We start from the raw sequence: 14,145 nt of genomic DNA on the forward strand, positions 1-14,145 counted from the left end.
GTTTCCAGCTGTCCTATAATAGTGTATTCAATATACTCGTACTTATGGTGTACAGCAGTGGCGGCAACACAAGATTTGTGTTTTGAGTATCTGCGCTCACGGCGACATAAAGTATTGATCCGATTCTTTATTTTCAAAAAAGGGTGCGTGATACTGTAGTAGGTATTGAAGATAACAATTTACACAGCGTCATTTCTCCAAACTAGAGCTTTAATTTTGGGACGGAGACTACAATTGAGTAGCAGGTTATCTATATAATAATATTTCACGTATAGAATGACGTCCTCTCGTCAGTAAATTTCAAATAACAATATAATGACTTATTAAATGTTATAGGTCAATATTTTAATAACGTATAAAACATAAAAACGCTTTAAATAAAAGTTCTTCAAATATAGAAAGAAAATAAATTAGTTTACTAAAAATGAGATTTATTTTTGATTGTGAGTAGAGTTACAACAGAAGTTTGTGCCCTATTGTAATTTACGACTAGATATATGTTCTCATCGTGACATTTATGGCTCTTGCCGCCACTAATACGCGCAGTATATAATACGGTGGGAAATCGTTTTAACGTCAACACAATTTCCTTTGTTTTCCAAACCTGTTAATTATTATTATGTTTATACTTTCTACGTCACGAACTACATAAAGCGAGTATATTTATGGCACAAATTCTCAAAAGTATAATAGATACAAAAATGTCATTAAATATAATATAAATATATATAAGTATGTGTATATATTCAATCATACATGAAAAACAGTACTTATAACATCTAAGTATTATAATGCCTGCAATTGCACGTTTCTCGGGACACAGCATGTATATGTAATGATGGTGTAAACATTTTAGTAATCTTGTCATTTTTTTTCCCACCAGAAGAGCAGCCTCCGGTTCACTCTGTTAGCATACCTACAACAGCTAAATAGTCTGACGACGGCCGACGCACTCACAATCACGACTGTATATTTTCACTGAATAACTATATTTGTTATTTTTATAATATACATCTATTTCGCAAGACCGTTTCCGGATAGCGTGTATTTGTGTGCGTGTGTGCGCGGTATATACCACAGGAATCCAAAACAATAATGGGTAAAAATAAAAATTAGCACGTCGTACATTTACTACCTATGTATATTAATCTCGACATCTGTTGTAATCTTTGTACCGATGTTTGCTAGCTTGTTAGTAATAGATCAACGGTGAACAGAGCCGGCGGAAGGCAGGGACGAAAGCCCAGGGTGATAATTTTTGTCTAAATACCCATGGGCGGCATTTTAGCATTTATTTAGTTTTATTAGGACGGTATTTACTATTTATAATACCTTGAACCGGCTCTGACAATGAATTCGATTGCTCTACGTATAGAATATAGATGACTGAACTTAAGAGAGACGCAACAGTAAGATCGTTAGTTGTTTCTGTATAATAACTCATGAGCACGCGATATAAGCAGTGCATAATTCCATAACTATGATTACGCGGTCAAAATAACAAACTTACATAATGCCATTACCTATCTATCATATAACTAATGAAAATTATCAAGGACAATTTTATCCGTGTTTGATCGGACTGTTTTACGAACTTGGATTTATCAGTATGAATATAGGTAGAAAATTTAAAAATATATATATCACTAAAATACTTAGAATATATATATAATAAATAAACTTCGTAAACAAATAAAATTGTTCTACTACACATTATAACATCTCAATCCCAACTGCGTAATCATAAGCTGCATTGTCCACATACTAAGTTAATGTATACAAAACAAAAAGTAATTACTGATTATTATTACGCCCTCTTAAAGCTCATAAGGCATCATTCATCACCAATAATACAAGTTAATAACTGTAACACAAAATATAAATCTTTGCTGAATTTTGTAAAATGTTGTAGAAGATAAAGTTTTGTACTAACTGAGTGATTATTTTGTCAAACAACACTATTTCAAAATCTATTAACGTTTTTGAAAATATTTTTTTTCTTCATAATTTCCAGTCAAAAAAAATATGATTTTTTAAAAATAATTATAGCATCATTATTGTAAGTTTTTAAATTTTTACTTTTTTAAATGACAACATAAATTTTTAATTTTATATTCTGAAGTAGAAATGTAAAATATTGTTCGGAGTATTTTAACACATTAAAACAGTAGTTCTTAACCGGTGTTCCGTGGACTTGTATAAGTGTTCCGAACAAAAAAATTTAAAAACAGAGAAAACATTTTTATTTAGTATTTCTAGTTTCATTCTCTTAACATTTTGACTTTTAAAATAAAACACAAAGATATTATAAGTAAGACGTTTTACTAACATATTTGCAAACTGTTTTATTCTATACATTTATTGTTTAATAGTAGGTATATTAAAAAATTAGTATAATTACTGTTTTATTTTACGACTGTGTTCCGCGAAAACCTTATAAAATAGTAAGTGTTCCGTCATTCGAAAAAGGTTAAAAATCACTGCATTAAAATCTAGATTTGGATGAGTAGTTTATGAATTATAATTATTTAATGTTTATGTGAGCAAAGTATTGGACCATGATTTTGCGGGGTATCCTCGTACCATATGCACTCTGCTAATCTAAACTTTAAGTAATTATAACTAGAGCCTTGATTTATATGCAAATGCATGTTCTTCTTCAATATTCATATAGAATAATTTTGATTATAAATTTCGACGTTTCGTAAAGTGTAAATTCTGTAGTTAATTTTTTTGTTTTTCATATTTTTGCATATTATATTTCTGGATGGTTGCATCAATTCTGCATAATATTTTACAATAATAATATCAATCTTATAATCTTTATAATCCTATCTTTTTTTTATTAGTCATATAGTTACGTATGTAGGTACAAATACTGAAATATCTATACTGTTCATCAAAAATTACCCATTAGAATTTACATCAATAAGTTATCGACGAATGACGAACAATAAAAAAAGATATTAAAAACAAGTTTAAATAAAAATAGTCAAACCGGTCAGGGATAGATTTCGCTAGATCTAAACTTACAAATGTTATGTCAAAAAATCGTGGATATTCTAGTATTCTATATTGGAAATAATTTTTATTGCATATAAATCCAACATAACTCATAAACTATTTGTTCAAATTTACATTTGATGTATCAAATACTCTGGAAATATCTTGCTTCATAGAATAAATTTAAAAATGTATGTTATCATTCAAAAAAATAAAAATTTAAGAAATTATAACGACAACAAATATTTAAAAATATTGACTGAAAATTATGTAACAAAAATATTTTCAAAAACATTAATCAACTTTGAAATAATATTCGATTAAAAAATTACCTTAAATAATTTGAATTTTAAAGTAATTCAAACACAAGATATTCTTATGTTATTCTTACAACAATTAATAAATATTGAATATACCCAAAACCTACATGGTCACCATTTTTTTATAAGCATTTTAAATTCAAATTTTAATATAATTTTTTAAAATCACGAAAACTTGAAAATAATTTTGTAGGTAATTGAAAATTCATACATCTAAATTCTTATAACTAAGGCTTATACATTTAACAAAAGATTCAACAGATTTTTTTAATCTATATACGTCATAAAAAACCTAACATAAAATCACATACATTTTTATGGACTTTGAAGTTTATATTATGACATTTTTTTCATGTTTAATATAATACGATTTATTCTACTTTTATTAAACATTCCACTTTTGAAATTTACAATCATTATTTTTTATGCATAATAAGAAAAAAAATCAAATTAATTTTAAGCTATTAACAGAAATTTTTGATTTTTTTTTTTGGTTTTTCTTAAAACATAAGTTAAGATTTTTTTTATTCTGTCAAAATACTAATTTAATGCAAGGTTCGTCATAAATTTAACTTAATTAATATTCTAAAAACGTCAAAAATACAAACAAACAAAATGTTTAAACGCGTATGTTTAAAGTTTTAGTTATGACAAAGTCGGTCGTTATTAAAACAAAAAAATAAAAAAAAGCCCCTCTTACGATTTTAGTGATAAATTATAATTTTGTATTCCAAAAAAATATTTATCATATAAATTAGAAACTTTTCTGCGGTTTTACAGTAGGCAAATTTCGCCCGTGTGCAATACGATAGTCGTATATAATATTATAATAAATAATATTTCACGGGTCCACGCGACGGTAATATATTTCATATATTGTATTTAACCTACGCAATATAATGGGGGCCTCGAAAGACATTGACTCCGGGCCGGAACCCCCATTATTATAATTTACAATGTACACGGGTGTCTGTTTAACCGCAGCCTGCTAACACGGCGCTATATAGGTATACTGCAATATTATTATTATTATTAAAGGTGCGTTACCGCTAACAAGGTCGTGACCACCGCGGCGGTCATCGAACACGAGATTCGCAGTCCTCACAAAACTCCGACGACTGCAGTACTTCCTACTTCCGATTTCCTCATCGCCGCAGTCTTTCGTACACTATCCTCACTTCTCTATTGCAAGGCAACGCGTCCGGTACGCTAACGCATTATCGTCTCTTAACCGAGACCGGGTTCGATTCGAATCAAAAAAAAAAAAAATACCAAGTAACCCGTTTTTGTTCGTTCAACATGTACTGTTGTCGGACGTTGGTAAAATTTCAAATAGGAAGTCTAAATTTTCTTCACGTACTGGCAATCGTCACAGTGTTTGGTTTTATCTCGTGCGCATTATGTAATGTTTACTTTAATACACAATAAACGTATGATACGACTATGGTATAGCTACCCTATACGGCTATACATTTTGTTTTGTATATAAGATTATATAAATATAGATATGTAGGTAATTGTTATTTTGTCATATTTCATAAAAAAAAAAAAAATACGACAATTATTGTGTTGTTTTCATTATTTTCGTGTTCGTAACATAATACGGATACATTTCTTTCTTTAGATATAAATTTGTGACTCGAACCACTCCATTAGTCACTATACTGATGAAACGCAAAAACGTGATTTTTTTATTTATACATTTCTATCTATCGTTATTAATGCAACAATCAAACGTGGACAGTGCTGATATTGTGCAATTTTTTGAAATTTATCAAAACTTCTTAAATTAAATGCGATCTGCGTACAACACGACTTCATTCGGGAAAAAAATAACAAACACAAAAACACAAAGATAATATTTTATCGGTTATAATCGGTGTATCACGGTTTTAGACTTTTAAGTTTTAGTGCAACTCAGTTCTGCGCGGGCAAACCGGCATCGGTTTACTCCGCTTTGTCCACTAATTCGACTAAAATGGACAATCTTCCTGTTAAAAGTTGAATATGATACTTGGTATATCCTTAGACGTGGTTTAAATTACACTCATTACATTTTTTTTCTTTTTTTTTTCTGATAGCTCTAAAAACAATCAGAAAAATTCAACATTTGTAGAGTAGGTAGTTTTTTATTTTATAAACGCTTACATATAGACATTGCATTTTGTTGCATATAGCTATAAAAAAATGATTAAATATTGTTTTCTTTACTTATTTAAAAAAATTTTCTTAGCAACGCATAGCGGAGTCATCGGATACCATAACATCACAATATAGCAATTTATGCTTTTATAAATTTTAATTTTTGTAACTATAATTGCCATCTCATCCTGTTTTTAATTTATAAACAAAACATTTATCGATTATCAGTAGACAAAACAAAATGTATAGGTTCACTCATAACTATGAGCCATTCTATAGGAGTTAAAAAAACCAAGCTAAAGAATACTTCACGATTCAAACCAATGCTTGGAGGGGTATAAGGGATTTAAGGTCCCCTCCTCCGAAATTCGTTCTGAGTACAACCCTAAGTCTTATAGTTTATAATATTATAAGCGTGATACAAACGTATACTTATATACACTTTTATATTTAGATACGTAGATTATTAGTTATTATACCAAACTCCAGGTTTACAGTTAGCTGATTCCATTTTACAATAATCTTATAGTCTTGTACAATAGTTGGGCGGAAATTTATAAAGTACCAAAAGTACCTGATGATAATAATAAGTAATAACCATAAAATTGATTATATTATGTTAATTAAATACCTAAATCGGAATTCCACGAATGCCGCGAGAAAGAACCTCGACAATTGTTCAAGTTGTTGCTATCATGGAGCATTTTTTTCAGTTAATGGCATTAATTATAGTGCCTTGATAAAGAGTGTGTCCATACGCATAAAAAATTCGGCCACTGTTAGTTTTGATAAAAATAGACGATAGAATAACTGTATACCTGACTAAAGAGCTTATACATAGGTAGGCTCTCTCTAAATATGTATGACTATTAGAGTATCAACGTACAAAACTTATTTTTAATTTTTATTGTTTTAAATGTTGACCTTTTTGAACACAAATAATCATTTCATAAGCTTAATACAATTTCTTGTATAAATACTTAAATGAGTATGGGCATACACCTATAGGCAATAGGCAGAGCCCAACTTAGGAACTTTGGGGCCCGGGTCAAATTTTCTTATGGGGCCCCAAAATTAATTATTATCTGAATCCTAAATTATCAACTTAAATTATAATATCGGGGCCCGGGGCTGCAGCCCCCCTAAGTTGGACTCTGGCAATAGGTAATATTTTAAAATGTGAGTGTGCGACGAGAGACTACCAAATAATATGGATAAAATCCAAATTTTTCAAAATTATTATGAACAAATAAAATGTTTTCTTATAGGATTAAATTTATAATACAAGATGCTTTTTGTACGACTGGTTACATGAGTTTTAATTTATTATTTATTTTTATGTTAATATTACATATTTTAAAAATCATTTTGAATTGTTGATATTTTAAGAAACATGTAATTCTTCTATTTGTGAACTTGGTTAGTCAAAGCTTTAATTTATATTTCTTCCTACAGGTGGTTTTTTTTGTTTTGTAAAAAAATAAATACGGTATGCAGTGCACGGTATAACATTGAACTTCAAACTATTGACTACCATATTTGCAGTAGTTAATAAATAGGCATTATTAAAAGACTCATTATGATATTTTAATATTGAATTAATTATTTGTCCCATATACATTAATATTATTTAGATAATTCAACTAAAATCTATTAGATTACAACAGGTAACTGCAATATTTATACTTTTTCTATAAATCAGACCAATCAGAGATTCCTAAACATTTCACGGAGTTTCAATTATGCATTGTTTATAAAAATAAATAATACTAAAATCATTTACCTTTCCCATACTAAAATATAGAAAAATAAAATATATAAACCAGTACTTTGTTGTACCAAATAAATAAAACATAAGTGAACAAAGTCCAGTAAAAGGTTTGTCTAGTCTCTAATAGATACCTTTTTATTTTTAACACTTGCTTTACAATTTACTATTTAGATGTTTGATGTAAACAATATTTGAACATAAACATTTATTTAAAACATAATATACATTACTTATACAATTTTTTTTTTTTTTTTTGGTTTTACTTTTTTATTTGATAAAATGTTAATTTTACTCTAACACAATTAATATTGATTTGTGTATTTGTTTTTTTTTTTTTAGACTCTGATTGGCGGCACTGCCGAATAGGTCTACTGCGGCAGACGCGTTCTTCAGATGGTTTCTGAAACATCAAAACAACGATTCAGGACGGATGTGATACTAGCCATTAAGATGACTTAAACTTTGTAATAGAATGTATCTTCAGTTCAAGTCTTATTATTATACATATTAGGATTAGGTACAAAAAAATATATATTGTATAATTTAATGAAATTGACTTTTCAGTTTAAGTTATTAAAACCGTATGAATATACCTAGTCAGTATTCCTATAATATAATATAGCCCTCTGATTATGACTGGATTTAAATGTGAACGGTACTTTTTGTAACTATTTTATAGATAAAAATGTATAATTATGTTATTATATTATTTAATATTTACTATTAAGATAATGATAAATTTACAGTTTGTAAATAAAAAACAAATATATAATTAAAATATTATATTTATGAGTACTACATTTCAACAAAATACTTATTATTTCATTTTCTTTACCTAATTTTGACGATTTATGTGAAAATACGCTTAGGTGGTGCTATGTAAGCTGGAGGCGGAACTGGAGTTTCAAATTCACCAATTGTATCCATGTAAGATTGGAAAGCTCTCAAAAACCTAAGTTCATAAGGTATATTTTCTTCTGTCTTAGTTAATTTTACACCTAGATCTTCTAACGTTGGTAATCTTTCATCAAGTACATCACTTACAAATTCCTACAACATACAAGTGTAATTCATATCACGTTTATAATTAATTATAAACTCATATATTTAACAAAAACAATCATAATTTAAAAAAACTATTTATTTACTCTTTCAAAACGTTCAGCTGTAACATAACCCGGAGGCCAACTGGGACAGAGTTTGTCTGTTAACCACATTTTGAGCAGATATTGAGGATTTTCATAGATGCCAGTGCGCTTATAATCGAAGTTGAATTTTCTATCACGTCGTAAAACTGCAAATATCCAATCCATCAAATCGGATAACAAATAGGGAGTTGGTCTAAAAATATTTAATTTTTTTTAATTTTTAATTAATATTACAAAAATGTATTCAGATAATCACAATTCACATACCCTGCAGCTTGATAAATTTTTCCTGATGTGGATTTATCAAGCATAGCATTTACAATGCCGTATGCTACATCAGCTACCGCAACAGGTTGTTTAACTGTTTGTTCTCCTTTCTTCCATAAGACAATTTGCTGTTGACTACGACGCCATGCATGGCTGTACATTCTAAATAATAAATATTTTTCAAATTGTATTTAAACTATAATATAATAAATACGTATTTATATTTTAATAATAAATTAAATTTAGTGGGTACATAGATATAAAAATATAAAAATATTTTTATCGTATAATTAATGATAATTATCTATTATAATTTATTTACAAGATTATTCAAATGTTTACCATTCCTGATTAAAATATAAAACTTGAAAGAACTAATAAAAATATTATCTATAATATTTAATTTTTAGTAAAAATCCTTCAGTATAGGTACTGTTTATTACATTATATTTTAGTTATAAAAAGTTATTATTATCACCAAAAAAATAAATCTATAAATAATGATGAAAAAATGTAATGAATTGAATAATATGAATCAATGCATTAAATAAGTAAATAGTTTTATCACTTAAATTGCTTTTTCATGTAAAATTGTATTGAATACAATAATTGGTTAGGAGGCAAATCATAGACCATGTTACATCTAACATAAAGTACAGTATAAAGTAGGATTGATTTTATATTCACAACGAAGGCAAACAAGCTCTATTAAAATGTAAAAATAAATGATTTAGATCATTTTGATGTAGGGTTTAGCCTTGCTAAAAAAACACTTCAAATTTTAACAGATATTATTTAAGATTTGTAAATGGTTTCAGAAACTTTTAGATTTTGATTTAGATTCTAATATTTAAGATACAATTTTTTTAAATATTTAGTTCGGTGTTTTGGAAACTGTTTTTTTAACCTAAGTTTGAAGCTTTAAGTTTTGATAATGATATTGTTAACCCGATTAAAGAAAAATATAAAATACATATTTAATAACACTAGTTAACATAACTAAGAATATAATTCATGTGGAAAAATAAATAAATAAAAGAATTTAAAGAGAAGTTTATAATCCAAAAGTCAAGCTTAAACTTTGTAGACTTTTTGAAAAACTAAAAACAAGAAAAAAGCAGTGGGATAATTATTTATTGGTCTATGAAAATATAAATATAAAAAGGTATATACTCTATTCCAAATAAGATCAGCCTTTGGCGGCTGAGTTGTGTGTATGGGCGTGGCTTCCCTACGAGCACGATCTCGAACTTTGCCGTCATGACACAGTCGACCAACTACTAGGTGGGGGAGCCGGACCGTCTCCTGAAAACAACTGGTCACCGCCGAAGGCTGATCTTATTTGGTATAGAGTATAGTATAGAACAAACAATTAATGTTAGACAAGTGCATAGAAATATTAACTTAAAGAATAAAATTAGTTATTATTATTATAAGGACTAATTTTAACTATTATAATGTACCTACTTTTATTTTATACCATAGATATCACAATGACAAAATGGCTAAATTAGTTAAACAAACAAAATTGAGACTGCTAAACATATATTTTGATATGGTAAGTGTTAACAAGATGGAGACTACACATGCAAATACACTGTACTTTTAATTTATATATTTTTATAAATTAAAAAATTATGAAACTTGTTTTGAATTAAAACTCAAAAAGAATTTTAAATTATATGATTAAGATCTGATATTAAATACTTACAATAAAAATCTATCTCCTTGCCCATACATGTCTGATGGACGAAAAATAGTAGCATCAGGAAACTCATCACGTACTACTTGTTCCCCAACTTTTTTAGATGCTAAAAATCCTGATCCTTTTTTTAAGTAAATAGGCTAGAACAATGAATAACAGTTTATATAATATTATTATTATCATAAATACATTAATAATTATATAAAAAAAAAATCATATAATGATACCAACATTTTATACTTTTATAAAAAGTAAAAGTATATGTATAGTACTTATAAAAATACACAAATAACTTACAGCGGGTAATGGATCAACATTAAGTGCAGATACATGAATTAATCTTTCAACTCCCATCTCACGACTAATGCGTGCAATGCGTTTTGCTCCCTCAACATGAACATCATTAAATTTGAAATTTTTTGTTTCCCAATCACGTCCCACTAAATTAATGACAACATTTGAATACTTCACTGCTTTCCTGATAGAGTCTTCGTCATTCAAGTGATACGGTTGAAATAATACTTGACCCAGATCACCAGCAAGTTTCAACTCTCTTATGAAATAGGCGTCTCCTCGGTATGGAATAATTAACTATTTTCAAATTGAGTTTGAATAAACAGGAACATCAATATCAACGATCTAAATACAAAATTAGTTACCTGTGTCCCGATTTTTCCCAATTTGTTTACAAGATTAGCACCCAAAAGTCCGGTCGCTCCAAACACAGTGGCAACCACCCCATTGAAACTTGACCGACCGCCGGTACCTCTTTTCAATTGAGACAACGACGGATTCTTAATGACATGGGGTTCAGAAGATTCAGTGCTATAGTGCGAAGTCGAACAGCCGGCCAATGACAAATTTCGGTTTCCTGTAATTCAAATTTACTAAACACAATCCAATTTACAATAATTTTATAGCCTCATACGTACTGAGAACCTTAACGTTGGTGTTGAACACGCGCACAGACATAATAGTACGCGATTAATACAATATTTGGATAAACGATTGAACTCAGAGCGACATTCCTCAAAGAAAACGATTGTCTTAACTGGTTTCGCTTAAAAGTTCTGCACTTACAACATAAACCATTGGAAAATTATTCCAATAACGTGATAACTGATAAGGAATTGGATTTTTCAAACAGCTGTAGTCGATAGGACAAAATATATGATAACGACAAAGGAGACCGTGAAGTGGTACCAATTGACCGCACATAGAATAAATAAAAGTCGTTAATCTAGTAGCACTGAAACGTAGGTTGGGCACATTGTGTAAGTTTTGTTTCCCTGTCTCCCGACATCCGTCACGTCGTGTTTTTGCTTCTTTCTAGTGGAATAAAACACGGTTTGTCGGCGGTTTCAGCTCGACTTATATATTTTTTTTTAGGTCTCTTCTAACGAAATATGGTAAGTTGATTTTATTATAATTACTTATAACATTGAAAATCGGTCATCTTTCTTGCTGATGTTCGTTTCACATAATACAACTGTAAATCGACAAATGGCACTTCCAATATCGCTCCCTAAAACCATGTGACTAATACGTTTTTGTGTGATTATCATTTTAAACGATATTGGTTTTCATGCTTATTTCCTTCGTCAATACTACTCGACACTCGTCTGTTCGTTTGATCGTATATACGAATGTCGATTTCTGCTTATATCAACTTGATGTTAATGTTATTGTCATAAACTTGTTTAATGAACCACCTAAACAGTTAGATATTCTTAACTATGATTTTTCTTTGTATTATAGCCGCCCAAGAAGGACACAAAGGGCTCGTCCAAACAGCCCCAGAAAACCCAAAAGAAGAAAGAAGGAGGATCCGGTGGCAAAGCCAAAAAGAAGGTCAGTTTTCTAATCGATATTACTCATTTATAATCATGATTAAGGTTATGTTCTAAATTTTATATATGTTCATATGAGTTTAGAAGTGGTCCAAAGGTAAAGTTCGTGACAAGTTGAACAACCAAGTATTGTTCGACAAGGTATCTTATGACAAACTGTTGAAAGAAGTTCCATCTTACAAACTCATTACCCCGTCTGTTGTCAGTGAACGTTTGAAGGTTCGAGGATCATTGGCAAGAAAAGCTTTAGATGAGCTCTGCCAAAAAGGTGAGTGAAGATAGCTTAAAAATTGATTGTTCTTGGCAAATAATTTACTGATATATTTATATAGGTCTTGTCAAGCAAGTTATACAACACCATGCCCAAGTGATATACACGAGGGTAACTAAGGGAGACGAATAAGGATGTTTTTGTAAAATAATTATTTTATTAAATATATAACAATTAAATTACAAATTTGAGTTTTGGTTTATTTAAGACATCTAATATATTAGTTTGTTTAAATTACTATAATTTATTTATTATATCAAAATGTATATGTTAACACCTGTTTAACATAATACCAATATTAAAACATTTAATTTATGATTTAAAGATTATGAGAGCAAAAGATCTCTTAAATCTCTTACAAAAAATATTCTCTGACAAATTCTACTTAATGTAAGTAAAAACTTTAAACATAATAAAATTAAAATAGAAAATAAGTACAGTACAATACTTAATGAAAAAAATACTATTTTCAAAATTATACATTAAATTTAAATAGCTTAAATCATTAGTAATTATCTGTGTATATAGCATATAAAATAATAATTTAATTTAAAAATTTATAATGGATTGTTTAAATTGTAAGCTATACTTGAGTTAACTTTTAAAAAAATAGATGCCTTAACAGAAGAATCTAATCTTAAATAATTAAGTATATTAATAACTGGCTAATACATATTTAAAAAAAATTACAATATTGGTATTATTTTGCAATGATTTGTTTCTAAATATGATAGATATATTTCTAACTAATTATCACATTTTCTAAAAGATACTACACCTTAATATGTTAAACTGCTTTCTACTTAATATTACAATAAATGAATTGATCTATTACCAAGTATTAAAGTAAAAATATTATCTAAAATTCCATGTGGGAATTTTAAATTATAAAATGGAACTTATATATTATGTAAATAAAATAATTGAATATTTTGTAAATGTAAGTAATTGGTAACTAGTAAGGTCTAGGCCAGAGGTTCCCAAACTTTTTATTGTACGACCCAATTTGAAAATTTTTTAAAATATGACGACCCACAATATCAAAGAATGACCTTTTTTTTTTTTTTTTACCATACAACAAAAAATTTTATGTAGTTACGAAAAAAAAGTATAATATATTAGTATATAATTTATGTAATTAAATATTAAATATTATTTAAAAATATAGCGCGACCCACCAAAAGTATAATCGCGACCCACAGTTTGGGAACCTCTGGTCTAGGCAATAAAGAAACTTAACATTTTAAATGAAAGAGAAAACAGATGTAATGATTTGTAAATTAACAATGGTAGGTAACAGTGATGTAGCTTCCAGATTTTGTATAATGCCTTTTTGATAGAATTAATATCAATGTTTTTTTGGGCACAACTAATTATTCAATTTTGAGGATACTAAATTATACAAATTTGTATGGACCAGTGATGGTTAGATGATTAGAGCAGCACGACAAACCAATTTTTTTTATTTTAGACGTCATACTACTATATAACCATTGTTAAATTAAATTACTTTATTGTAATATTACACCAAATGTTATAGGTAAATAAGTAATTAATTCATTAAACCTGTCACTCAAGTGTTGACTTTGTAGGGTATAGCGATCCTACAGCATCTTATGCCCTTTTAATACTTTACTCTTATACACTTATACTTTAATAAGCAATTAT

At 28.4% G+C, this 14,145-nt stretch overlaps 3 protein-coding genes across 7 annotated transcripts in view; 2 read left to right on the top strand and 1 right to left on the bottom strand.

Moving 5' to 3' along the window:
- The window catches only part of LOC114129849 (E3 ubiquitin-protein ligase goliath), a 51,249-nt gene extending 43,230 nt beyond the window's left edge, over positions 1-8,019 (top strand). For 3 of the 5 annotated variants that reach the window (XM_050197438.1, XM_050197437.1, XM_050197439.1), the window contains one exon: positions 7,576-8,019. In XM_050197438.1, coding sequence (XP_050053395.1) covers positions 7,576-7,640 — 65 coding nt within the window. In that variant the 3' untranslated portion in view covers positions 7,641-8,019. Of the gene's footprint in view, positions 1-883; positions 1,100-7,575 lie in introns of all 5 variants that reach the window. The other 2 variants (XR_007603203.1, XR_007603204.1) reach the window with 2 other exon arrangements.
- LOC114129848 (NADH dehydrogenase [ubiquinone] 1 alpha subcomplex subunit 9, mitochondrial) lies at positions 7,427-11,460 on the bottom strand. The gene is made up of 8 exons (XM_027994695.2): positions 11,289-11,460; positions 11,016-11,227; positions 10,654-10,947; positions 10,363-10,496; positions 8,652-8,813; positions 8,385-8,577; positions 8,072-8,286; positions 7,427-7,636 (listed from the first exon to the last, which is right to left on the bottom strand). The coding sequence occupies exons 1-7, from the start codon at positions 11,326-11,328 to the stop codon at positions 8,086-8,088; spliced, it is 1,236 nt and encodes a 411-aa protein (XP_027850496.1). The 5' UTR covers positions 11,329-11,460; the 3' UTR covers positions 7,427-7,636; positions 8,072-8,085.
- Positions 11,461-11,598: 138 nt separating this feature from the next.
- Positions 11,599-12,663, top strand: LOC114129851 (40S ribosomal protein S25). The gene is made up of 4 exons (XM_027994698.2): positions 11,599-11,765; positions 12,115-12,207; positions 12,291-12,474; positions 12,539-12,663. The coding sequence occupies exons 1-4, from the start codon at positions 11,763-11,765 to the stop codon at positions 12,607-12,609; spliced, it is 351 nt and encodes a 116-aa protein (XP_027850499.1). The 5' UTR covers positions 11,599-11,762; the 3' UTR covers positions 12,610-12,663.
- Positions 12,664-14,145: the final 1,482 nt, after the last annotated feature.

The sequence above is a fragment of the Aphis gossypii genome, chromosome 1 (assembly GCF_020184175.1).
Source record: "Aphis gossypii isolate Hap1 chromosome 1, ASM2018417v2, whole genome shotgun sequence".
In the NCBI taxonomy this organism is placed as follows: domain Eukaryota; kingdom Metazoa; phylum Arthropoda; class Insecta; order Hemiptera; family Aphididae; genus Aphis; species Aphis gossypii.